Source organism: Oncorhynchus keta, chromosome 30 (genome assembly GCF_023373465.1).
Source record: "Oncorhynchus keta strain PuntledgeMale-10-30-2019 chromosome 30, Oket_V2, whole genome shotgun sequence".
In the NCBI taxonomy this organism is placed as follows: domain Eukaryota; kingdom Metazoa; phylum Chordata; class Actinopteri; order Salmoniformes; family Salmonidae; genus Oncorhynchus; species Oncorhynchus keta.
In genome coordinates this window covers 13,771,306-13,798,183 of record NC_068450.1, presented here as the reverse complement: position 1 = coordinate 13,798,183, position 26,878 = coordinate 13,771,306, and the positions used below count along the sequence as shown (strand labels likewise).

At 45.2% G+C, this 26,878-nt stretch overlaps 1 protein-coding gene across 2 annotated transcripts in view; it reads left to right on the top strand.

Moving 5' to 3' along the window:
- LOC118376821 (FERM and PDZ domain-containing protein 3-like) overlaps positions 1 to 26,878 on the top strand; it is a 311,796-nt gene that overhangs the window by 271,990 nt on the left and 12,928 nt on the right. For both annotated transcript variants that reach the window (XM_052487744.1, XM_052487745.1), the window contains 5 exons: positions 14,268 to 14,375; positions 18,960 to 19,091; positions 19,377 to 19,496; positions 20,146 to 20,282; positions 23,967 to 24,093. In XM_052487744.1, the coding sequence (XP_052343704.1) occupies positions 14,268 to 14,375; positions 18,960 to 19,091; positions 19,377 to 19,496; positions 20,146 to 20,282; positions 23,967 to 24,093 (624 nt within the window). The remainder of the gene's footprint in view (positions 1 to 14,267; positions 14,376 to 18,959; positions 19,092 to 19,376; positions 19,497 to 20,145; positions 20,283 to 23,966; positions 24,094 to 26,878) is intronic.

The window sequence follows — 26,878 nt, the reverse complement described above, 5'->3', positions numbered from 1 at the left end:
AACTCGGACGAAAACTTAAAAAATGTATATTCCAGGTCGAATAAACTGTTCAAACTAAGTAGAGAATCAATCTTCAGGATGTTATTATCATATAGATGCAATAACGTTCGAACCGGAGCATTCGTTTTTGTCTACAGAGTAATGGAACGCAAGGCGATATAATGACTACTGCGCGTAACCAGGAACTGGCATTCTGCCAGACCAGTGACTCAAATAGCTGCCATCCGGTCCCACATCACACTAGAGGCTTCATTCCACGTTCTACTGACTGTTGACATCTAGTGGAAGGCGTAGGACATGTGAACAGATCCATATCTTATTTGGATGTGAATAGGCGATGAGTTGAAAATCAACCAGCCCCAGAATTTCCACTTCCTGTTTGGAAGTTTGCCTACCCTATGAGTTCTGTTATACTCACAGACATAATTCAAACAGTTTTAGAAACGTCAGAGTGTTTTCTATCCAATAGTAATAATAATATGCATATATTAGCATCTGAGACAGAGTGGGAGGCAGTTTACTATGGGCACGCAATTCATCCAAAGTGAAAATGCTGCCCCCTACACCCTTTGATTCTGTTAAAGGAAAAGATAACCGGGGAGCTGATGGGAGAGAACTGGGAAGCTAACGGGAGAGATAACCGGGGAGCTGATGGGAGAGAACTGGGAAGCTAACAGGAGAGGTAACCAGGGAACTAACAGGAGAGTTACCAGGGAGCTAACGGGAGAGATAACTGGGGAGCTAACGGGTGTCACAAACTTCAAAATGAGCGGACCAAGGCGCAGCGTGCATTGAGTTCCACATCTTTTTAATACAAAGTGAAACTAGAAACAAAACAACAAAACTTACAAAGAATGTGAAGACGTAGTGCCCAAACACACTAACACAAACAATATCCCACAAAGCAGGTGGGAGATTGGGCTCCCTAAATATGATCCCCAATTAGAGGCAACGATTACCAGCTGCCTGTTACCAGGGAGTTACCAGGGAGCTAACGGGAGAGATAACTGGGGAGCTAAAGGGAGAGTTACCAGGGAGCTATCAGGAGAGTTACCAGGGAGCTAACAGGAGAGATAACGGGATAGATAACTGGGCAGCTAATGGGAGAGTTACTGGGTAGCTAACAGGAGAGATAACCGGGCAGGTGAGAGTTACTTGGGAGCTACCGGGAGAGATACTGGGGAGAGTTACTGGGGAGCTAACGGGAGAGTTACTGGGGAGAGTTACTTGGGAGCTAACGGGAGAGATACTGGGGAACTAACGGGAGAGATACTGGGGAGAGTTACTTGGGAGCTAACGGGAGAGATACTGGGGAGAGTTACTTGGGAGCTAACGGGAGAGTTACTTGGGACCTAACGGGAGAGATACTGGGAGGAGTTACTTGGGAACTAACGGGAGAGATACTGGGGAGAGTTACTTGGGAGCAAACGGGAGAGACACTGCTGAGAGTTACTTGGGAGCTAACGGGAGAGATACTGGAGAGAGTTACTTGGGAGATAATGGGAGAGATACTGGGGAGAGTTACTTGGGAGCTAATGGGAGAGTTACTTGGGAACTAACGGGCGAGACACTGGTGAGAGTTACTTGGGAGCTAACGGGAGAGATACCGGGGAGAGTTACTTGGGAGCTAACGGGAGAGATACTGGGGAGAGTTACTTGGGAGCTAACGGGAGAGTTACTTGGGACCTAACGGGAGAGATACTGGGGAGAGTTACTTGGGAACTAACGGGAGAGATACTGGGGAGAGTTACTTGGGAGCTAACGGGAGCGACACTGGTGAGAGTTACTTGGGAGCTAACGGGAGAGATACTGGGGAGAGTTACTTTGGAGATAATGGGAGAGATACTGGTGAGAGTTACTTGGGAGCTAATGGGAGAGTTACTTGGGAACTAACGGGCGAGACACTGGTGAGAGTTACTTGGGAGCTAACGGGAGAGATACTGGGGAGAGTTACTTGGGAGTTAACGGGAGAGATACTGGGGAGAATTACTTGGGAGCTACCGGGAAGCTGGAGCGCGCCAAATTCAAATTACAAAATTGTAATATTAAACAGTCATGAACATACAAGTGTCCTACATCATTTAAAAGCTTAACTTCTTGTTAATCCAGCCGCTTTGTCAGATATCAAAAAGGATTTAAGGCGAAAGCAGACCATGCGATTATCTGAGAACAGTGCCCCGCATAGAAAAGCATTAAAAACATTTTCAAAACCAGCAGAGGCGTCACAAAAGTCAGAAATAGCGATAAAATAAATCACTTACCTTTGAAGACCTTCCTCTGTTTGCAATCTCAAGGGTTCCAGCTACACAACAAATGGTCAAAAAAGTATGTTTATTGTCCGTTCAAAGTCAGTTTCTTGGCGGGTTTGATTCAGTAATCCACCCGTTCCACTAGTTCAACATGCATACAAAGGAATCCCAAAAGTTACCAATAAACTTCATCCAAACAAGTCAAACAACGTTTCTAATCAATTCTCATGTACCCTAATATGTAAATAAACAATCAAATTTAAGACAGAATGTAGCATGTTCAATACCAGAGATAAATAATGAGGTGTGCGCCCTCATCCACGCACTCCACAAGACTACCATCAAAATGAGAGCCACCTTGAAAAACTACAACTACTAATTCATCAAAAAACAAGCCTGAAACCCTTTCTAAAGACTGTTGACATCTAGTGGAAGCCATAGGAACTGCAATCTGGGAGCTATTTATTTGTATATCCCATAGACAAGCGTTGAAATGGACAGTGACCTCCCCAAAAAATTCTGGATGGATTTTCCTCAAGTTTTCACCTGCAATATCAGTTCTGTTACACTCACAGACATTATTTTAACAGTTTTAGAAACTTCAGAGTGTTTATCCAATGCTACCAATTTTATGCATATCCTAGCTTCTGGGCCTGAGTAATAGGCCGTTTACTTTGGGCACCTCATTTATCTAAACTTCCGAACACTGCCCCTAACCCTAAGAGGTTTTAATTAAAACAGCTAGTGGGACAACTTCCGGTGAAACTGGAGGGCCTGCAATTCAAATAAATAATCATAAAAATTATGGATATTAAACATTTAGGTACATACAAGTGTCTTACATCGGTTAAAAGCTTAAATTCTTGTTAATCTAACTGCACTGTCGATTTACAGTAGGCTTAACAGCGAAAGCATGCCATGCAATTATTTGAGGATGGCGCCCCACATCAAAATATTTTTCCTCCTGCACAGGTTTCATAAATTCACAAAAAATAATGAAATATTCACATACTTTTTGAATAATCCCAGCTATAACATGTAGTGTCGTTTTGTTAGATAAAAAACTTCATATCTCAAAAAGTCTGTTTAGTTGGCGGCATCAATTTGAGTAATCCACTCATTCGACATGCAGTGAAATGAATCCAAAAAGCTACTACTAAACTTTATTAAAACAAGTCAAAATACATTTCTATTTGATCCTCAGATACCCTAAAATGTAATTCAACTATAATATTTCATACAGAAAGAAGTATGTTCAATAGGCACACGATATTAACAGGTGCGTGTCCTCTTAGCCTCGGGCGCATACACAAATTTCTAAGTCTGTGCCTTGAAAAAAGACTACTGACACCCAGTGGAAGCCATAGGAATTGCATACTGGGAGCTTACATTTTTTCCGTATGCGTCCCATTGGAAGAGCATGAACCCTTTTGGTTCCAGGTAGAACCCTTTTGGGTTCCATATAAAACCTTTCCCCAAAGGGTTCTACCTGGAGCCAACAGTGTTGTAGTTTAGAATTCCTCCTAGTCCACGTGGCCTCTCTCTGAGACCCGAGGAGGATGATGGTGGCAGACGTAAAGGTTGAATTTAGCATAACAGGCTGTGCTGTGTGAGCCGAGCATGGAGCAGAGCAGTGCAGGGTCTGCCTCCAAAATGACACCCTATTCCCTACATAGTGTTCTATTGGCCCCTATTCCCTGCATAGTGCTATATTGGCTCCTATTCCCTGCATAGTGCTCTATTGGCCCCTATTCCCTACATAGTGCTCTATTGGCCCCTATTCCCTACATAGTGCTCTATTGGCCCCTATTCCCTACATAGTGCTCTATTGGCCCCTATTCCCTACATAGTGCTCTATTGGCCCCTATTCCCTACATAGTGCTCTATTGGCCCCTATTCCATGCATAGTGCTCTATTGGCCCCTATTCCCCACATAGTGCTCTATTGGCCCCTATTCCCTACATAGTGCTCTATTGGCCCCTATTCCATGCATAGTGCTCTATTGGCCCCTATTCCCCACATAGTGCTCTATTGTCCCCTATTCCGTACATAGTGCTCTATTGGCCCCTATTCCATGCATAGTGCTCTATTGGCCCCTATTCCCCACATAGTGCTCTATTGTCCCCTATTCCCTACATAGTGCTCTATTGGCCCCTATTCCCCACATAGTGCTCTATTGGCCCCTATTCCCTACATAGTGCTCTATTGGCCCCTATTCCCCACATAGTGCTCTATTGGCCCCTATTCCCTACATAGTGCTCTATTGGCCCCTATTCCCCACATAGTGCTCTATTGGCCCCTATTCCGTACATAGTGCTCTATTGGCCCCTATTCCCCACATAGTGCTCTATTGGCCCCTATTCCCTACATAGTGCTCTATTGGCCCCTATTCCCTACATAGTGCTCTATTGGCCCCTATTCCCTGCATAGTTCTCTATTGGCCCCTATTCCATACATAGTGCTCTATTGGCCCCTATTCCCCACATAGTGCTCTATTGGCCCCTATTCCCTACATAGTGCTCTATTGGCCCCTATTCCCTGCATAGTGCTCTATTGGCCCCTATTCCCCACATAGTTCTCTATTGGCCCCTATTCCCTGCATAGTGCTCTATTGGCCCCTATTCCCTACATAGTGCTCTATTGGCCCCTATTCCCTACATAGTGCTCTATTGGCCCCTATTCCCTGCATAGTGCTCTATTGGCCCCTATTCCCTGCATAGTTCTCTATTGGCCCCTATTCCCTACATAGTGCTCTATTGGCCCCTATTCCCTACATAGTGCTCTATTGGCCCCTATTCCCCACATAGTGCTCTATTGGCCCCTATTCCCTACATAGTATTTTGGCCCCTATTCCATAGTGATGTAGTCTCTATTGGCCCCTAACATCTCTTTCCCTATTCCATAAATAGTGCTCAGGTTATTGGTCTGCCCTATTCCAAACCAATCAATCCCCACTCCCAACCTCTGATCACAGGAGGCGGATAGACATGATTAAAAGCTCTGCCGCCCCTATTGGTCTGATCTATACCAATCGCTCCACCCCCTCCCTCCCTCCCCCTGCCTCCTGCTCCCCTCACCTCCCTCCCTCTGCCTCCAGCTCCACTCACCCTCCCCATAGAATAACTGAATATTCCCCAAAGACCCCCCTATCCCCCACAAGTGCCCCCCCCTCATTCCCTCAATGCCCCCAACAGATTAAAGACAAAGAAAAACAATGCAAAAAAACTAAAGACATCAAGGAAAACAAAAATTATAACAGCAAAGCAAAGTGAATATGTTTCAATGCAAATTAATATGTTTCAATGCAAATTAATATGTTTCAATGCATGTATGGCACTATTTACTTGCGTGTATGTGTGTGTGTCCGTGTATGTGTGTGTCCGTGTATGTGTGTGTGTGTCCGTGTATGTGTGTGTGTGTGTGTCCGTGTATGTGTGTAGTTCTCTATTGTGTCCCCCACATGTGTGTGTGTCCGTGTATGTGTGTGTGTGTCTGTATTGGTGTGTCCGTGTATGTCCCTGTCTGTATGTGTGTATGTGTGTGTGTGTCCGTGTATTCCCCGTGTATGTGTGTGTGTGTCTGTATGTGCTCTGTGTATGTGTGTGTGTGTCCGTGTATGTCCCGTGTATGTGTGTGTGTCCGTGTATGTGTGTGTGTGTGTCTGTATTCCCTGTGTGTGTGTCTGTATGTGTGCCCCTATTCCCCGTGTATGTGTGTGTGTCCATGTATGTGTGTGTGTCCGTGTATTCCGTGTATGTGTGTGTGTCCGTGTATGTGTGTGGTCCCCTATGTGTACATGTGTCTGTATGTGTGTGTATCCGTGTATGTGTGTGTATCCGTGTATGTGTGTGCCGTCTATGTGTGTGTTCCGTGTATGTGTGTGTGTGGCCGTGTATGTGTGTGTGTCCGTGTATGTGTGTGTGTCCATGTATTGTGTGTGTCCGTGTATGTGTGTGTCCGTGTATGTGTGTATGTCCGTGTATGTGTGTGTCCGTGTATGTGTGTGTTCCGTGTATAGTGCTCCGTGTATGTGGCCCCGTGTATTCCCTGTGTGTGTCTGTATGTGTGTGTATCCGTGTATGTGTGTGTATCCGTGTATGTGTGTGTTCCGTGTATGTGTGTGTGTCCGTGTATGTGTGTGTTCCGTGTATGTGTGTGTGTCCGTGTATGTGTGTGTGTCCGTGTATGTGTGTGTGTCCGTGTATGTGTGTGTCCGTGTATGTGTGTGTGTCCATGTATGTGTGTGTGTCCGTGTATGTGTGTGTGTCCGTGTATGTGTGTGTGTCCATGTATGTGTGTGTGTCCGTGTATGTGTGTGTGTCCGTGTATGTGTGTGTGTCCGTGTATGTGTGTGTGTCCGTGTATGTGTGTGTGTCCGTGTATGTGTGTGTGTCCGTGTATGTGTGTGTGTCCGTGTATGTGTGTGTGTGTGTCTGTATGTGTGTGTATCCGTGTATGTGTGTGTATCCGTGTATGTGTGTGTGTCCGTGTATGTGTGTGTCCGTGTATGTGTGTGTCCGTGTATGTGTGTGTGTCCGTGTATGTGTGTGTGTCCGTGTATGTGTGTGTGTCCGTGTATGTGTGATCCGGATGTGTGGATGTCCGTGATTAAAAGTCTGCCGTGTATGGGATGGTCCGTGTATGTGTGTGTGTCCGTGTATGTGTGTGTGTCCGTGTATGTGTGTGTGTCCGTCCCTGTGTGTGTGTCCAGTGTATGTGTGTGTCCCCGTGAATAACTGAATAATTGTCCGTGTATGTGTGTGTGTCCGTGTATGTGTGTGTCACCTGTATGTGTGTGTGTCCGTGTATGTGTGTGTGTCCGTGTAGAGTGTGTGTAAAGATGTGTGAAAAACCGTGTATGTGTGTGTGTCCGTGTATGTGTGTGTGTCCATGTATGTGTGTGTGTCCGTGTATGTGTTTCCGTGTATGTGTGTGTGTCCGTGTATGTTGTCAATGTCCGTGTATGTGTGTGTGTCCGTGTATGTGTGTGTGTCCGTGTATGTGTGTGTGTCCGTGTATGTGTGTGTGTGTCTGTATGTGTGTGTATCCGTGTATGTGTGTGTATCCGTGTATGTGTGTGTGTCCGTGTATGTGTGTGTGTCCGTGTATGTGTGTGTGTCCGTGTATGTGTGTGTGTCCGTGTATGTGTGTGTGTCCGTGTATGTGTGTGTGTCCGTGTATGTGTGTGTGTCCGTGTATGTGTGTGTGTCCATGTATGTGTGTGTGTCCGTGTATGTGTGTGTGTCCGTGTATGTGTGTGTGTCCATGTATGTGTGTGTGTCCGTGTATGTGTGTGTGTCCGTGTATGTGTGTGTGTCCGTGTATGTGTGTGTGTCCGTGTATGTGTGTGTGTCCGTGTATGTGTGTGTGTCCGTGTATGTGTGTGTGTCCGTGTATGTGTGTGTGTGTGTCTGTATGTGTGTGTATCCGTGTATGTGTGTGTATCCGTGTATGTGTGTGTGTCCGTGTATGTGTGTGTGTCCGTGTATGTGTGTGTGTCCGTGTATGTGTGTGTGTCCGTGTATGTGTGTGTGTCCGTGTATGTGTGTGTGTCCGTGTATGTGTGTGTGTCCGTGTATGTGTGTGTGTCCGTGTATGTGTGTGTGTCCGTGTATGTGTGTGTGTCCGTGTATGTGTGTGTGTCCGTGTATGTGTGTGTGTCCGTGTATGTGTGTGTGTCCGTGTATGTGTGTGTGTCCGTGTATGTGTGTGTGTCCGTGTATGTGTGTGTGTCCGTGTATGTGTGTGTGTCCGTGTATGTGTGTGTGTCCGTGTATGTGTGTGTGTCCGTGTATGTGTGTGTGTCCGTGTATGTGTGTGTGTCCGTGTATGTGTGTGTGTCCGTGTATGTGCACGTGTGCATTTGAATGAGAGTGTGTGTATGTGTCCAAACACCTGCCGGGCATCAGCCTCAGGAAAACAGGTGTTAGCTGTAACAACGCTGCCTCTCAGTGTCATTCAAATGTACTATTTGTTTTGTTTTATTTGTACATTTTTTTTCCTTTTCTCTTTGACAGTCATTCTATCCCCCGCCCAGCAATTCCACACCCCCTCCCTCAGCCCCTCCCACCTCTCTCTGCTGGCCACCCTCAGCCCCTCCCACCTCTCTCTGCTGGCCTCCCTCAGCCCCTCCCACCTCTCTCTGCTGGCCTCCCTCAGCCCCTCCTACCTCTCTCTGCTGGCCTCCCTCAGCCCCTCCCACCTCTCACTGCTGGCCTCCCTCAGCCCCTCCCACCTCTCTCTGCTGGCCTCCCTCAGCCCCTCCCACCTCTCTCTGCTGGCCTCCCTCAGCCCCTCCCACCTCTCTCTGCTGGCCACCCTCAGCCCCTCCCACCTCTCTCTGCTGGCCTCCCTCAGCCCCTCCCACCTCTCTCTGCTGGCCTCCCTCAGCCCCTCCCACCTCTCTCTGCTGGCCTCCCTCAGCCCCTCCCACCTCTCTCTGCTGGCCTCCCTCAGCCCCTCCCACCTCTCGCTGCTGGCCTCCCTCAGCCCCTCCCACCTCTCTCTGCTGGCCTCCCTCAGCCCCTCCCTCAGCCCCTCCCACCTCTCTCTGCTGGCCTCCCTCAGCCCCTCCCTCAGCCCCTCCCACCTCTCTCTGCTGGCCACCCTCTTCGGATTTCTACATACCTTATATATTTGATATACAATATGATCAACTGAACTTAATTCAAGGAGAAAGAGAGAGAGAAAGGGGGATGGTCAGAGACAGATTGAGAGGTAGAGACTATTTAGAGACTATATAGGGAATATGGGCCAATAGAGCACTATGTAGATTGAGAGGTAGAGACTATTTAGAGACTATGTAGGGAATAGGGGCCAATAGAGCACTATGTAGATTGAGAGGTAGAGACTATTTAGAGACTATATAGGGAATATGGGCCAATAGAGCACTATGTAGATTGAGAGGTAGAGACTATTTAGAGACTATATAGGGAATATGGGCCAATAGAGCACTATGTAGATTGAGAGGTAGAGACTATTTAGAGACTATGTAGGGAATAGGGGCCAATAGAGCACTATGTAGATTGAGAGGTAGAGACTATTTAGAGACTATGTAGGGAATAGCGGCCAATAGAGCACTATGTAGATTGAGAGGTAGAGACTATTTAGAGACTATGTAGGAAATAGGGGCCAATAGAGCACTATGTAGATTGAGAGGTAGAGACTATTTAGAGACTATGTAGAGAATAGGGGCCAATAGAGCACTATGTAGATTGAGAGGTAGAGACTATTTAGAGACTATATAGGGAATAGCGGCCAATAGAGCACTATGTAGATTGAGAGGTAGAGACTATTTAGAGACTATGTAGGGAATATGGGCCAATAGAGCACTATATAGATTGAGAGGTAGAGACTATTTAGAGACTATGTAGGGAATAGCGGCCAATAGAGCACTATGTAGATTGAGAGGTAGAGACTATTTAGAGACTATGTAGGGAATATGGGCCAATAGAGCACTATATAGATTGAGAGGTAGAGACTATTTAGAGACTATGTAGGGAATAGCGGCCAATAGAGCACTATGTAGATTGAGAGGTAGAGACTATTTAGAGACTATGTAGAGAATAGCGGCCAATAGAGCACTATGTAGATTGAGAGGTAGAGACTATTTAGAGACTATGTAGGGAATAGGGGCCAATAGAGCACTATGTAGATTGAGAGGTAGAGACTATTTAGAGACTATGTAGAGAATAGGGGCCAATAGAGCACTATGTAGATTGAGAGGTAGAGACTATTTAGAGACTATGTAGGGAATAGGGGCCAATAGAGCACTATGTAGATTGAGAGGTAGAGACTATTTAGAGACTGGGAAAGAAAAAAGGTTCACCGCTGTCATGACACATATTTATTCATTTATCCTCCGTACCCCCAAGGGAGGAGAACCATCTATCTCCCTGTATCAGACCTCCACCCAGGGGAGGACCATCTCTCTCTCCCTGTATCAGACCTCCACCCAGGGGAGGACCATCTCTCTCCCTGTATCAGACCTCCACCCAGGGGAGGAGGACCATCTCTCTCTCCCTGTATCAGACCTCCACCCAGGGGAGGAGGACCATCTCTCTCCCTGTATCAGACCTCCACCCAGGGGAGGAGGACCATCTCTCTCCCTGTATCAGACCTCCACCCAGGGGAGGAGGACCATCTCTCTCCCTGTATCAGACCTCCACCCAGGGGAGGAGGACCATCTCTCTCTCCCTGTATCAGGCCTCCACCCAGGAGAGGAGGACCATCTCTCTCTCCTGTATCAGGCCTCCACCCAGGGGAGGAGGACCATCTCTCTCTCCCTGTATCAGGCCTCCACCCAGGGAGAGGAGGACCATCTCTCTCTCCCTGTATCAGACCTCCACCCAGGGGAGGAGGACCATCTCTCTCTCCCTGTATCAGGCCTCCACCCAGGAGAGGAGGACCATCTCTCTCCCTGTATCAGACCTCCACCCAGGGGAGGGGGACCATCTCTCTCTCCCTGTATCTGTATACCAGGGGTCTACATGCAGTCTAATCCAGGCTACAGGGGATATCTGTGGTATTATCATGGGTGCTATCGATCCCCCTCAGCCCCCTGGCTGCTGTGTGTGTGTGTGTGTGTGTGTGTGTGTGTGTGTGTGTGTGTGTGTGTGTGTGTGTGTGTGTGTGTGTGTGTGTGTGTGTGTGTGTGTGTGTGTGTGTGTGTGTGTGTGTGTGTGTGTGTGTGTGTGTGTGTGTGTGTGTGCATGCCTGAGGGGATGCTTGCTTTCCTGGCAATGAAGGACAGGAGTCAGTAATTCTCCCGTTAGCTCCTCTGTCAAATCTATCAAACTTTGCTTGTCACATGCGCTGAATACAACACGTGTAGACCTTACCATGAAATGCTTACTTACAATGCCCTTTTAAAAGGGTTCTCCTATGAGGACAGCCGGAAACCCCTTTAGGTTGTATATAGCACCTCTGGATGGTGTAGCCAGGCTGACGTCTTACAGGAGTGTGGATACATCTGTAGTGACGTCAGTCTGTTCTAAATGATGCTCAGATTCACTGTAGGAATCATTTCATTTCCTCTCATCAGATATAGTAGTTGCTCAATATTATTACATTTGAGTCATTTAGAAGACCCTCTTATCCAGAGCGACATGCAGAAGCAATTAAGGCTGAGTGCATTGCACTTTACTGGCCCAACGCCCCTAACCACTAGGCTACCAACCTCTGAGGGGCTCCACTGTCCATCTTCCCCATTCCCCTCTCTCTTCTCTCTTTCACTCTCCCTCTGTCTGTTCACAAAGTGATTTTCAGACCATCAGTGGATGCACGTGGTGTATGTGTATGTACACTACAATTCAAAAGTTTGGGGTCACTTAGAAATGTCCTTGTTTTTGAAAGAAAAGCACATTTTTTTGGTCCATTAAAATAACATCAAATTGATCAGAAATACAGTGTAGATATGGTTAATGTTGTAAATGACTATTGTAGCTCAAAACTGCTGATTTTTAATAGGATATGGGATATCTACATAGGCGTACAGGCAGGCCCTTTATAATCAACCATCACTCCTGTGTTACAATGGCACATTGTGTTAGATAATCCAAGTTTATCATTTTAAAAGGCTAATTGATCATAGAAAACCCTTTTGGAATTATGTTAGCACAGCTGAAAACTGTTGTTCTGATTAAAGAAGCAATAAAACTGTCTTTCTTTAGACTAGTTGAGTATCTGGAGCATCAGCATTTGTGGGTTCGATTACAGGCTCAAAATGCCCAGAAACAAAGACTTAGTTCTGAAACTCATCAGTCTATTCTTATTCTAAGAAATGAAGGCTATTCCATGTGAGAAATTGCCAAGAAACTGAAGATCTCGTACAAAGCTGTGTACTACTCCCTAAACAGAACAGCGCAAACTGGCTCTAACCAGAATAGAAAGATGAGTGGGAGGCCCCGGTGCACAACTGAGCAAGAGGACAAGTACATGAGAGTGTCTAGTTTGAGAATCAGACGCCTCACAAGTCCTCAACTGACAGCTTCATTAAATTGTACCCACATAACACCAGTCTCAACGTCAACAGTGAAGAGGTGACTGGGATGCTGGCCTTCTAGGCAGAGTTCTTCTGTCCAGTGTCTGTGTTCTTTTGCCGATCTTGATCTTGGCCAGTCTGAGATATGGCTTTTTCTTAGCAACTCTGCCTAGAAGGCCAGCATCCCGGAGTCGCCTCTAAACTGTTGACGTTGAGACTGGTGTTTGGCTTAGATAACAAAATGTGCCATTGGAACACAGGAGTGATGGTTGCTGATAATGGGCATCTGTATGCCTATGTAGATATTCCATTAAAAATCAGCTGTTTTCAGCTACAATAGTCATTTACAACATTAACCATGTCTACACTGTATTCCTGATCAATTTGATGTTATTTTAATGGACATAAAACGTGTTTTTCTTTCAAAACAAGGGCATTTCTAAGTAACCCCAAACTTCTGAACGGTAGTGAATAACGAGGGCTTTGACTCACCAACTCTCTCTACTTCCCCCATTTACCCTCCTGTTGACACCACCTCTGGAGAGAGTGAATACCTGTCACGGAGAGAGTGAATACCTGTCACGGGCCTGTCTCTCTACCTGAACTGAAATCAACTCCGGCAGAGAAAACGTTTTCTGATGAGTGGCTGATAAAAGCAGAATAACCTTGAGTCATCAGGCCTCCTGCAAGCTCTCCCTGACCTACGCAACTACCACACTTTATAGTCTATTCAGCCGTCTAGCTTCCAATTGTACCTGCAGCACCGGCGCATGCATATTAACTTGATGCATTGAGGAAATGTAGTAAGCTATTCTTTAATCACAGCACAATATATCCAGGCAGGGGTCCTAAAGCTGAGTTGTGTCCCTATTCAGGCTGCGCCGGTTCAATTAAGGTATTGCTCCTCCATGGAGCTCTGAAAGCTCCAGCCGGGTCCCTTCTGAACAGCTTTTAGATGGAATGGACTTCTCTCTGCACATTCAGTTCCGGAGTTCCGACTTCATTTAATTATAGCCCTGATCCCCTACTCTGGGGTTGATTAAATGTACTGTACCATGTTGATGTAGGATATTAACCCTTTAAGTACTTTCTCAGCTACCTCATCTTACCTCTCTCTTACTGCTAGAAGAGGCACTAAGGTTTTACTCTCTCTTTCTCTCCCGCCCTCTACCTCTGCATCTCTCTCTCTCTCTCTCTCTCTCTCTCTCTCTCTCTCTCTCTCTCCCTATATATATATCTCTCTCTCTCTGCATCTCTCTCTCTCCCTCTCTCTCTCTCTCTCTCTCTCTCTCTCTCTCTCTCTCTCTCTCTCTCTCTCTCTCCTCTCTCTCTCTGTCTCTCTCTCTCTCCCTCTCTCCTCTCTCTCTCTGTCTCTGTCTCTGTCTCTGCATCTCTCTCTCTCTCCCTCTCTCTCTCTCCCTCTCTCTCTCTCTATATATGCATATATATATATCTGCATCTCTCTCTCTCTCTCTCTCTCTATCTCTGTCTCTGTCTCTGTCTCTGTCTCTGTCTCTGTCTCTGTCTCTGTCTCTCTCTCTCTCTCTCTCTCTCTCTCTCTCTCTCTCTCTCTGTCTCTGCATCTCTCTCTCTCTCTCTCTCTCTCTCTCTCTCTCTCTCTCTCTCTCTCTCTGTCTCTGTCTCTGTCTCTGTCTCTGTCTCTGTCTCTGTCTCTGTCTCTGTCTCTGTCTCTGTCTCTCTCTCTCTCTCTCTGTCTCTGTCTCTGTCTCTGTCTCTGTCTCTGTCTCTGTCTCTGTCTCTGTCTCTGTCTCTGTCTCTCTCTCTGTCTCTGTCTCTGTCTCTGTCTCTGTCTCTCTCTCTCTCTCTCTCTCTCTCTCTCTCTCTCTCTCTCTCTCTCTCTCTCTATCTCTGTCTCTGTCTCTGTCTCTGTCTCTGTCTCTGTCTCTCTCTCTCTCTCTCTCTCTCTCTCTCTCTATCTCTGTCTCTGTCTCTCTCTCTCTCTCTCTCTATCTCTCTCTATCTCTGTCTCTGTCTCTCTCTCTCTCTCCCTCTCTCTCTCTGTCTCTCTCTCACAGACAATGCTAAAGGACGACTCTTTGCTACTCATCCCTAATGTGCTGAAGGTGTTCCTGGAGAATGGTCAGATCAAGTCCTTTACGTTTGACAGCCGCACCACTGTCAGGGTAGGTATACAGTGTATGATCCAGTTTGTAAACATTACCAACAGAGTGAATGCGATGATTGATTTAAAATGGTTGCCCTCTGCTGGTGATTTGCAGGATGTGCAATGATACAAGTAAAAGGAGGGCTGTGATTGGTTACATTGCCTACTGTGCCCATTTATCTGTATTAAATGGGCCATAACTATAAAAGTAGGGGAGATCCCATACTGGAACATTGATATGAGTACAATACTACTCATATTACAGAGCAAGCGGTAAAGCTTCATATAACACCAAATGGTGCTTTGTAGCACTGACAGATGAAACATTATAAACAAGAAAAACTGATTGGATTTTGCAGAAAGTCATCCACGTAATGGGAATCCAACTTGTTTTTTAAATGATTCACGTTGCCAGACAACTCAACCAAATGTAAATCAAAACTAGACGTTGTACTGACGTCTGCGCCCAGTGGGTATAACCATCGTAAAAAAGATTTAATGACGCCACTGATGGTAAGACTCCCCGCACAGTGTTTGATGAACAGGCCTAGTTATGAGAAGCCCACTTCCATCAATTACCAGTATTTTAAAACGGCTGTGCCTGCGTCTGAACTTGCACCCTATTCCCTATATAGTGCACTACTTTTGACCCAAGCCCTATGGGTTCGAGTCAAAATGAGCGTGCTAAAAAGGGAATAGGGTGGCATTTGAGGCGCATACTGTAATATTGCAATGGCATACACCAGTCAGTCAGGAGACAGATAGTAATGACTTCTATCTACTGTCAGGCTCTGAGACGACTCTGCCATCTCTTACCAGGCTCTGACATCTCTTACCAGGCTCTGACATCTCTTACCAGACTCTGACAACTCTTACCAGGCTCTGACATCTCTTACCAGGCTCTGCCATCTCTTACCAGGCTCTGACAACTCTTACCAGGCTCTGACATCTCTTACCAGACTCTGACAACTCTTACCAGGCTCTGACATCTCTTACCAGACTCTGACATCTCTTACCAGGCTCTGACATCTCTTACCAGACTATGCCATCTCTTACCAGGCTCTGCCATCTCTTACCAGGCTCTGACATCTCTTACCAGGCTCTGACATCTCTTACCAGGCTCTGACATCTCTTACCAGGCTCTGACATCTCTTACCAGACTCTGACATCTCTTACCAGGCTCTGACATCTCTTACCAGACTCTGACATCTCTTACCAGACTCTGACATCTCTTACCAGACTCTGACATCTCTTACCAGGCTCTGACATCTCTTACCAGGCTCTGACATCTCTTACCAGACTCTGACATCTCTTACCAGTCTCTGACATCTCTTACCAGACTCTGACATCTCTTACTAGGCTCTGACATCTCTTACCAGGCTCTGACATCTCTTACCAGACTATGCCATCTCTTACCAGGCTCTGACATCTCTTACCAGGCTCTGACATCTCTTACCAGGCTCTGACATCTCTTACCAGGCTCTGACATCTCTTTCCAGGCTCTGACATCTCTTACCAGACTCTGACATCTCTTACCAGACTCTGACATCTCTTACCAGGCTCTGACATCTCTTACCAGGCTCTGACATCTCTTACCAGGCTCTGACATCTCTTACCAGACTCTGACATCTCTTACCAGGCTCTGCCATCTCTTACCAGGCTCTGACATCTCTTACCAGGCTCTGCCATCTCTTACCAGGCTCTGCCATCTCTTACCAGGCTCTGCCATCTCTTACCAGGCTCTGACATCTCTTACCAGGCTCTGCCATCTCTTACCAGACTCTGCCATCTCTTACCAGGCTCTGACATCTCTTACCAGGCTCTGACATCTCTTACCAGGCTCTGACATCTCCTTACCAGGCTCTGACTTCTCCTTACCAGGCTCTGCCATCTCTTACCAGGCTCTGATATATCTTACCAGGCTCTGACATATCTTACCAGGCTCTGACATCTCTTACCAGGCTCTGACATCTCCTTACCAGGCTCTGACATCTCCTTACCAGGCTCTGCCATCTCTTACCAGGCTCTGATATATCTTACCAGGCTCTGACATCTCTTACCAGGCTCTGACATCTCCTTACCAGGCTCTGACATCTCCTTACCAGGCTCTGCCATCTCTTACTAGGCTCTGATATATCTTACCAGGCTCTGATATATCTTACCAGGCTCTGACCTCTCTTACCAGGCTCTGACATCTCTTACCAGGCTCTGACATCTCTTACCAGACTCTGACATCTCTTACCAGGCTCTGACATCTCTTACCAGGCTCTGACATCTCTTACCAGACTCTGACATCTCTTACCAGGCTCTGACATCTCTTACCAGGCTCTGACATCTCTTACCAGGCTCTGACATCTCTTACCAGACTATGCCATCTCTTACCAGGCTCTGCCATCTCTTACCAGGCTCTGACATCTCTTACCAGACTCTGACATCTCTTACCAGGCTCTGACATCTCTTACCAGGCTCTGACATCACTTACCAGACACATTAAGGCACAATATTAGATTTCAGAACTCTCTTTTCCTGCTCATTCCGGGAGTGGGTTTAAGAAATGGATGGATGGAGGGAGCGAGAGAGAGAGAGGGAGAGGGAAAGGGGGGGAGGAAGAGAGAGGGAGAGAGAAAGGGAGCGAGAGATAGAGAGGGAGAGAGAAAGGGAGGGAGCGAGAGAGAGAGAGAGAGAGAGAGAGAGAGAGAGAGAGAGAGAGAGAGAGAGAGAGAGAGAGAAAGGAGAGAGAAAGGGAGGGAGGAGGAAGAGAGAGAGAGAGAGGGGGAGAGAGAGAGAGAGAGAGAAAGGGAGAGAGAAAGGGAGGGAGAGAGAAAGGGAGGGAGGAAGAGAGAGGGAGAGAGAGAGAGAGGGAGAGAGAGGGAGAGAGGGAGGAAATAAAATTAAGGGTTTTCTCTATCCACAGTTTGTTTGTGTAGGAGATTGTTGTCATTGTAATCCTTGGTTAATATTGCCAATACAGCTTATCCTTGTTTTGGCAGTCAGTTTTCATCCGCACCACTGTGATTCAAGGTGAATGTATCTCCGTCTCTGTTGCTAGGATATTCAGCCACCATCTACCCGTCCATTTAGGAGATTACAATACACAAACTACCAATTATGAAAGATTGCTGGCTCCACACACACAAGCTATCCGAGGACTGTATTTGTCTGAGTTGAAATATGTTAGGAAATCTTCCCCCCTTTTAATGACGGCCTAGGAACAGTGGGTTAACTGCCTTGTTCAGGGGCACAAACAACAGATTTTTTACCTTGTCAGCTCAGGGATTTGAACTTGCAACCTTCCGGTTACTAGTCCACCGCTCTAACCACTGGGCTACCCTGCCGCTCATGAAACCACAAGGCAAGAAGCAGAGAGAAGAACGCTCAGTTCTGAGTCCCAAATGGTACCCTGATACCTATATAGTGCACTACTTTGGATCAGGAGAGAGAGAGAGACAATTAAGCACGTTTTCCTCCACAGTTTTTATGCAAGTAAATTATACTTTTTTTTTAAACGACAGCTGTGTCGGAAACAGGAAGTTTCAGTACAATTGTACAAAAGCAGACAGATCATTGGTTCGTTCGACATGGTGGGATCGTTTTGTGTAAGTAAAATCGATTATGTGAGAAATTGTGATCTAAACGCATTCATGCATAAATATTTATATAATAACCATCATATCGAAGTAAACTTGGAGTCACACTATGATATTGTGTGTCGTCCTTCCACTACAGATGAAATAATTTATGATGAACTTCATAGGGTGAGTTTGATGCTCCTTTCCAATGAATATCGAGGGTCTTATTCTGGGGACATGATAATCGATGCTTGACTGCCGTTTGACAAATAAAAATAATCTTGCTCTTTATCCATAATACTCTCATTGTAGACTAGGCTTCCAGCACTGTATCTGTGAGCTGTTGGCTAGAGCCCACGTGCCAAAACTAGACTAGGCGCATTTTCTATTTAACGCAACAGTTTTTGTGACAAAGCTATTGGTAGATTTGAAAAAGGTGATGGAAACATTAAACTTTGATTTGTATTCAGTACATGAACACGTAAGCGGAAAGGTAGATTGTGTGTGTGCACTACGTCATCACATACTGACTTTTATCCTACACAACTTTTCTTTGTGGATTTTAGAATATTCGCATGAAAATCTGTCACTATGGAAACCTAGCTAGTAGTACAGTACACTGATCCCAATGCAACAATGTGAGAGAGCAAATAGAGCTCTCGCCTGTATTTACTGTGACCATTATGGGACACATAGGATGCGTCTCAAATAATACACTATTCCCGTTCCCTACATAGTGCACTACTTTTGACAATAAGTGCACTATTATAGGGAATAGGGTGCCATTGTGGACCCGTCGAAAGCCATATCTTATTTTCCTCTGGCAGGTCATCATAATGCAGATAGGGAATGACCTCTGAACCCTCAGTGGAGAAGATAACAGGATAGTTTGGTCTATTTATGCCACAAGCAGAAAAATCAACATCGCACAGATAAAAATCACAACACAGGATGACATTAAATATTTAATAAATATTTGAAGAGATAAATTCTATCCATAAACTCCAAATAAACCTCTCTTTCTTTCTCTCTAGGATGTGATCTCGTCCCTGCAGGACCGCCTGTCCCTGCGTTACATCGAGCACTTTGCCTTGGTGCTGGAATCAGGTGGGCTGGACCAGAACCAGAGACTACACCTGCTGCAGGAGAACCAGCCGCTCTCACATGTAAGGGTGCCAACAGTTACTGTATTCCTCCTGATTACCGTGTTACAGTCATTCTAAGAGCAGTGTGAGTGTAATATAGCCTGGTTAAACCAGACTTAGTCACTACCAAGGACAAATCCCTTCACACCATGGCAGTTTGACCATAGAAATAGAATCTATAGACTACATTACACTGGATATGGCATGGTATCACCTTCCATTGACTAGCTGTGCTTGTCTACTATGTAGGGAAGGAAGCTGTTATGATATAGGTGTTATTCGTGCCGTCTCCCTCTCTCTCCTCAGGTGGTGCACAGGACGTATTTCCAGGGGATGAAGTGTCTCTTTCGCATCTGTTTCTTCCCCAAGGATCCAGCAGACCTGCTCAGGAGGGACCCTGCAGCCTTCGAGTACCTCTACATACAGGTAGGGATACAGCCTTCGGGTACCTCTAGGTGGGGATACAGCCTTTGGGTACCTCTAGGTGGGGATACAGCCTTTGGGTAGCTCTAGGTGGGGATACAGCCTTCGGGTACCTCTAGGTGGGGATACAACCTTCGAGTACCTCTAGGTGGGGATACAGCCTTCGGGTACCTCTAGGTGGTGATACAGCCTTCGGGTACCTCTAGGTGGGGATACAGCCTTTGGGTACCTCTACATACAGGTAGGGATACAGCCTTCGGGTACCTCTAGGTGGGGATACAGCCTTTGGGTACCTCTAGGTGGGGATACAGCCTTTGGGTAGCTCTAGGTGGTGATACAGCCTTCGGGTACCTCTAGGTGGGGATACAACCTTCGAGTACCTCTAGGTGGGAATACAGCCTTCGGGTACCTCTAGGTGGTGATACAGCCTTCGGGTACCTCTAGGTGGGGATACAGCCTTCGGGTACCTCTAGGTGGGGATACAGCCTTCGGGTACCTCTAAGTGGTGATACAGCCTTCGGGTACCTCTAGGTGGGGATACAGCCTTCGGGTACCTCTAGGTGTCTCCCCCCTTTGCATAAGATTGCTGGAAGAAGTTCCTTAAAGCTGTGCCTAAAACTGTATAACCTGAATAACATTACCCCCACCACAGAGTCGCAATGACGTCATCAAAGAGCGCTTCGGCATGGACTGGAAGTCTGACGTCACACTGCGCCTGGCTGCGCTTCATATCTACATCACAGTGTCATCGGCCAGACCCAATCAGAAGATCTCGCTCAAGAATGTGGAGTAAGTGTGTGTGTGTGTGTGTGTGTGTGTGTGTGTGTGTGTGTGTGTGTGTGTGTGTGTGTGTGTGTGTGTGTGTGTGTGTGTGTGTGTGTGTGTGTGTGTGTGTGTGTGTGTGTGTGTGTGTGTGACGACAAAATGGATCGCTCACCTGCATGACTCATTACTCAGACACTCCACGGAACGAAATGTGTGTCTCCGTATTCCATTATGTTATATCAAAATGATCCATAATTACTCCATCTAATATTGAAAGCAGAAACCACTCAAACAACGAGTTCAAGTCACTCTGACACCAATAAATTCCTTTTACAATTAAAAGTCCCTTGGGCCACATATTTACTTATATCCCCAAATTACCAGATAACTAAATCACTCCCAGATAACAATACTGAACAAAAATATAAATTCAACATGTAAAGTGTTGGTCAAATTTTTCATGAACTGAAATAAAAGATCCCAGAAATGTTTCTCTCAAATTGTGCACAAACTTGTTTACATTTCTGTTAGTGAGCATTTCTCCATTGCCAAGATAATCCATCCCCCTGACAGGTGTTGCAAATCAAGAAGCTGATTAAACAGCATGATCATTACACATGTAATAAAATGTGAAGTTTTGACACACAACACAATGCCACAGATGTCTCAAGTTTTTAGGGAATGTACAATTAGCATGCTGAATGCAGGAATGTCCACCAGAGCTGTTGCCAGATAATTTAATGTTCACTTCTCTACCATAAGCCGCCTCCACATCCAGCTTCTTCACCTGCAGGATCGCCTGAGACCAGCCATCCGGACAGCTCATGAAATTGTGGGTTTCACCACAGAAGAATTTCTTCACAAACGGTCAGAAACCGTCTCAGGGAAGCTCATCTGCATGCTCGTCATCCTCACCAGGGTCTTGACCTGACTGAAGTTTGGCGCCGTAACCAACTTCAGTGGGCAAATGTCCACCTTCGATGGCCAGTGGCACGCTGGAGAAGTGTGCTGTTCACCGATGAATCCCAGTTTCAACTGTACGGGGTAAATGGCAGACAGCGTGTTTGGCGATGTGTTGGCGAGCGGTTTGCTGATGTCAACGTTGTGAACAGAGTGCCCCATGGTGGCGGTGGGGTTATGGTGTGGGCAGGCATAAGTTATGGACAACAAACACAGTTGCATTTTATCAATGTCAATTTGAATGCACAGAGATACTGTGATGAGATCCTGAGGCCCATTGTTGTGCCATTCATCCACCGCCATCACCAGATAGCTTGATAATGGCCCCATGTCACAAGAATCTGTACACAATTCCTAGAAGCTGAACATTTCCCTGTTTTTCCATGGCCTGAGCATGTTTGGAATGCTCTGGATCAACGTGTACAACAGTGCATGTTCCAGTTCCCACGAATATGCAGAAACAGCCATTGAAGAGGAGTGGGACAGTTCACAGCCCACAATCAACAGCCTGATCAGCTCTATGTGAAGGAGATGTTTCACGCTGTATGAGGCAAATGGTGGTCACACCAGATACTGACTGGTTCTGACCACGCCCCTACATGTGACCAACAGATGCATATCTGTATTCCCAGTCATGTGAAATCCATAGAATAGGGCCTAATTTATTTCAATTGAATGATTTCCTTACGTGAACTGTAACTCAGTACATTCTTAGAAATTGTTGCATGTGTTTATATTTTTGTATAGTGTAGATAACTCTGACTGACAGACATTATACCAGATAACTAACTCACTCAGACAGACATTATACCAGATAACTAACTCACTCTGACAGACAGACATTATACCAGATAACTAACTCACTCTGACTGACAGACATTATACCAGATAACTAACTCACTCTGACAGACAGACATTATACCAGATAACTAACTCACTCTGACTGACAGACATTATACCAGATAACTAACTCACTCTGACTGACAGACATTATACCAGATAACTAACTCACTCTGACTGACAGACATTATACCAGATAACTAACTCACTCTGACTGACAGACATTATACCAGATAACTAACTCACTCTGACTGACAGACATTATACCAGATAACTAACTCACTCTGACTGACATTATACCAGATAACTAACTCACTCTGACTGACAGACATTATACCAGATAACTAACTCACTCTGACTGACAGACATTATACCAGATAACTAACTCACTCTGACTGACATTATACCAGATAACTAACTCACTCTGACTGACAGACATTATACCAGATAACTAACTCACTCTGACTGACAGACATTATACCAGATAACTAACTCACTCTGACTGACAGACATTATACCAGATAACTAACTCACTCTGACAGACATTATACCAGATAACTAACTCACTCTGACTGACAGACATTATACCAGATAACTAACTCACTCTGACTGACATTATACCAGATAACTAACTCACTCAGACAGACATTATACCAGATAACTAACTCACTCTGACTGACATTATACCAGATAACTAACTCACTCTGACTGACATTATACCAGATAACTAACTCACTCAGACAGACATTATACCAGATAACTAACTCACTCTGACTGACATTATACCAGATAACTAACTCACTCTGACTGACATTATACCAGATAACTAACTCACTCTGACTGACATTATACCAGATAACTAACTCACTCTGACTGACAGACAATATACCAGATAACTAACTCACTCTGACAGACAGACATTATACCAGATAACTAACTCACTCTGACAGACAGACATTATACCAGATAGCTAACTCACTCAGACAGACATTATACCAGATAACTAACTCACTCTGACTGACATTATACCAGATAACTAACTCACTCTGACTGACATTATACCAGATAACTAACTCACTCTGACTGACATTATACCAGATAACTAACTCACTCTGACTGACATTATACCAGATAACTAACTCACTCTGACTGACAGACATTATACCAGATAACTAACTCACTCTGACAGACATTATACCAGATAACTAACTCACTCTGACTGACAGACATTATACCAGATAACTAACTCACTCTGACTGACATTATACCAGATAACTAACTCACTCTGACTGACATTATACCAGATAACTAACTCACTCTGACTGACATTATACCAGATAACTAACTCACTCTGACTGACAGACATTATACCAGATAACTAACTCACTCTGACAGACAGAATTGGACTAATTTAGCAGATACTCTTATCCAGAGTGACATACAATCAGTGCATTCAACTAGAAGAAAACAACCATATAGTATGTGAGTGAATACAATGAAATAACATTCATCGCATTGCATTGCATTCAGTCACACAGACAGAGTAGAGCCAGCGTTCTGTCTCCAGTCTGAGTCTGACTCTGAGGGGGGGCCTTGTCAACCCTGTCAGTGTGACAGAAAATAGGAGCAGTAGCTCCTTGAGTCTTTGACTACATCCCAACTGGCACCCTATTCCCTATATAGTGCACTACCTTTGACCAGAGCCCTCAAGGCTATAAAGGGAATAGGGTGCCATTTGGGACGTAGCCTTCGAGTCTTCCCTGAGGGTCTCTCCCCGAGATATAGACATGGTCTCACTGCTGTCAGCATCTGACTGGTTATACCATTTCACTCTCTCTCTTTCTTTCTTCCTCTCTCCCTTTGCTCTCTAATCTAACCCCTCTTCTCTTTCGTTCTCTCCATTCCCAGGAAGGAGTGGGGTCTGGAACCTTTCCTCCCCCTCACTCTACTTCCCACCATCAAGGAGAAGAATGTGTGTAAGACCCTGTCACAGCTGCTCAAGACCTATCAGCATCTGCCTCCCTCTGGCAACAAGGTGATCTTTCCTCTCTGTCACACAATGACCTTCCGATCAGTAAATATTCTCTAGATACAGCATAGCTATAACACTAAGTATTTCAGATTCATTGTGCCTTTCATCATGCACTCTCAGTTAAGAGGTTTATCTTCTGACTGGCTGTGGCATTTCAAACGTGTTTAAACAGTGTGCTGGTGCCCCTTTACATGGTGAAACAGTGCCACCAACAGGACATGTACAGTATTGTAGGCGAGAATCCACTGGTCATCCTTGAGTGAATCTCAACCGTATTAAGTGTCTTCTCCTCGTCTCCTCTCCTTCATCACTGATCTGAAATCACAAGATAAGTAAAAGCAATATGGAGGATGCCAACTTGGCTCCTGGACTCTGGGCTGTGTTGAAACAATGACTGGTAAATGATCCAAGACCAGCTCAGTTAATCCCTACCATTGTGACAACGAGTCGTCATAATGCTGCATCAAATGTACATGATCTTATGATCCCCCCCCCCCTTAAAAGATTTAGATGCACTATTGTAAAGTGGCTGTTCCACTGGATGTCATAAGGTGAATGCACCAATTTGTAAGTCGCTCTGGATAAGAGCGTCTGCTAAATGACTTAAATGTAATGTAATGTAAATGTAATCTTAGGGGCATTGGCAAACGCAATGTAAGTAATTTAATTTATGTACCCCTAATTGCACTGAATACATCTGTTTATCCTACAGCTATTGTAAGCAGTAATCATAAGCCTATAAACCAGAGTTACACTGTTAGCACTGAGGCAGTGAGCAGTAGTAGGAAGACCACTTCAGCTCCAATGTTAATACCATGAGTAAGTCTATCTCTTATAGGCTTCTCAGTAAAGCATTAAAAACAGTCAATCAACCCAGAAACGTGCTAAAAAATAGCCCATATTAACATATGTAACCTAATAAACAAGGTCCATGAAGTCAATAACTTGCTTGTAACAGATGACATTCATATTCTGACTATCTCTGAAAGACACTTAGATAATACATTTGATGATACAGTGGTAGCAATACATGGTTCTAACATCTACTGAAAAGACAGAAATGCCAACGGAGGTGGTTTTGCTGTTTATATTCAGAACCACATTCCTGTAAAGCTTAGAGAGGATCTCATGTTAAATACTGTTGAAGTAATATGGCTACAGGTTCATCTGCCTCACCTGAAGCCCATTCTTGTGGGAAGCTGCTATAGACCCCCAAGCGCTAACAGTCACTATCTGGATAATGTGTGAAATGCTTGATAATGTATGTGATATCAACAGAGAAGTATAGTTTCTGGGTGATTTTAAATATTGACTGGCTTTCATCAAGCTGCCCAATCAAGAAAAAACTTCAAACTGTAACCAGTGCCTGCAACCTGGATCAGGGTATCAGTCAACCTACCAGGGTAGTTACAAACAGCACAGGAATTAAATCATCCACATGTATTGATCTCATCTTTACCAATGCTGCAGAAAACTACATTAATTACTTTTTCATTGCAAGATAAGCAAACTTAGGGATGACATGCCAGCAACAAACGCTGACACTACACATCCAAGTATATCGGATCAAATTTTGAAAGACAAGAATTGTACTTTTGAATTCCGTAAAGTCAGCGTGGAAGAGGTGAAAAAAAAGTATTGTTGTCTATCAACAATGACAAGCCACCAGGGTCTGACAATCTGGATGGAAAATGACTGAGGATAATAGCATACGATATTGCCACTCCTATTTGCCACATCTTCAATTTAAGCCTACTAAAAAGTGTGTGCCCTCAGGCCTGGAAGGAAGCTAAAGTAATTCCGCTACCTAAGAATAGTAAAGCCCCCTTTACTGGCTCAAATAGCTGACCAATCAACCTGTTACCAACCCTTAGTAAACTTCTGGAAAAAATGGTGTTTGACCAGATACAATGCTATTTCACAGTAAACAAATTGGCAACAGAATTTCAGCATGCTTATAGGGAAGTGCACTCAACAAGCACAGCACTTACGCAAATGACTGATGATTGGCTGAGAGAAATTGATGATCAAATGATTGTGGGGGCTGTCCTGTTAGACTTAAGTGCAGCTTTGGACGATCATAGTCTGCTGCTGGAAAAACATGTGTATGCTTTACACCCCCTGCTATAATGTGGATAAAGAGTTACTTGTCTAACAGAACACAGAGGGTGTTATTTAATGGAAGCTTCTCAAATATATTCCAGTTGGAATCAGGAATTCCCCAGGGTAACTGTTTAGGCCCTTGCTTTTTTCTATTTTTACTAACGACATGCCACTGACTTTGATTAAAGCCAGAGTGTCTATGTATGAGCGGCACAGGGGAACCCAAGAGCAGACTCAGATGCGGAAACGGGGATGAATGAACCAAAATATTTGTTACACAGAGAGATATGGAGTGCAGATCCGGGGTAGCTTGGATGAGTTGCAGAAAAAACAGATGTGGAGACTGAGATTGGTGTTGGCTGAGTAGAACAGGGTAAACAGGTCCTGAGGGGAATCAAAGGTAGTGGTGGTGAGATGTGGAACAGGAGACAGGAGACAGGAGCCAGAGCGGTAATAAGCAGAGATTACGATCTGGCAGAGAGAAAGTGGCAGGACTGAGTGTTTGTAGAGGTCTTGATTATGGAACGAGTTGCAGCTGGTAGGGATCTGCTCTGTCTCCAGCACACCTGCCTCCAACCACACAATCACACAGAGAGGGAGTGGGAGAGTGTACAGGGGGAGTAACTGCAGGTGAAAAAGACACCGGAAGAACACCAGAGGGCGTAACAGGAGCAGATGTGACATA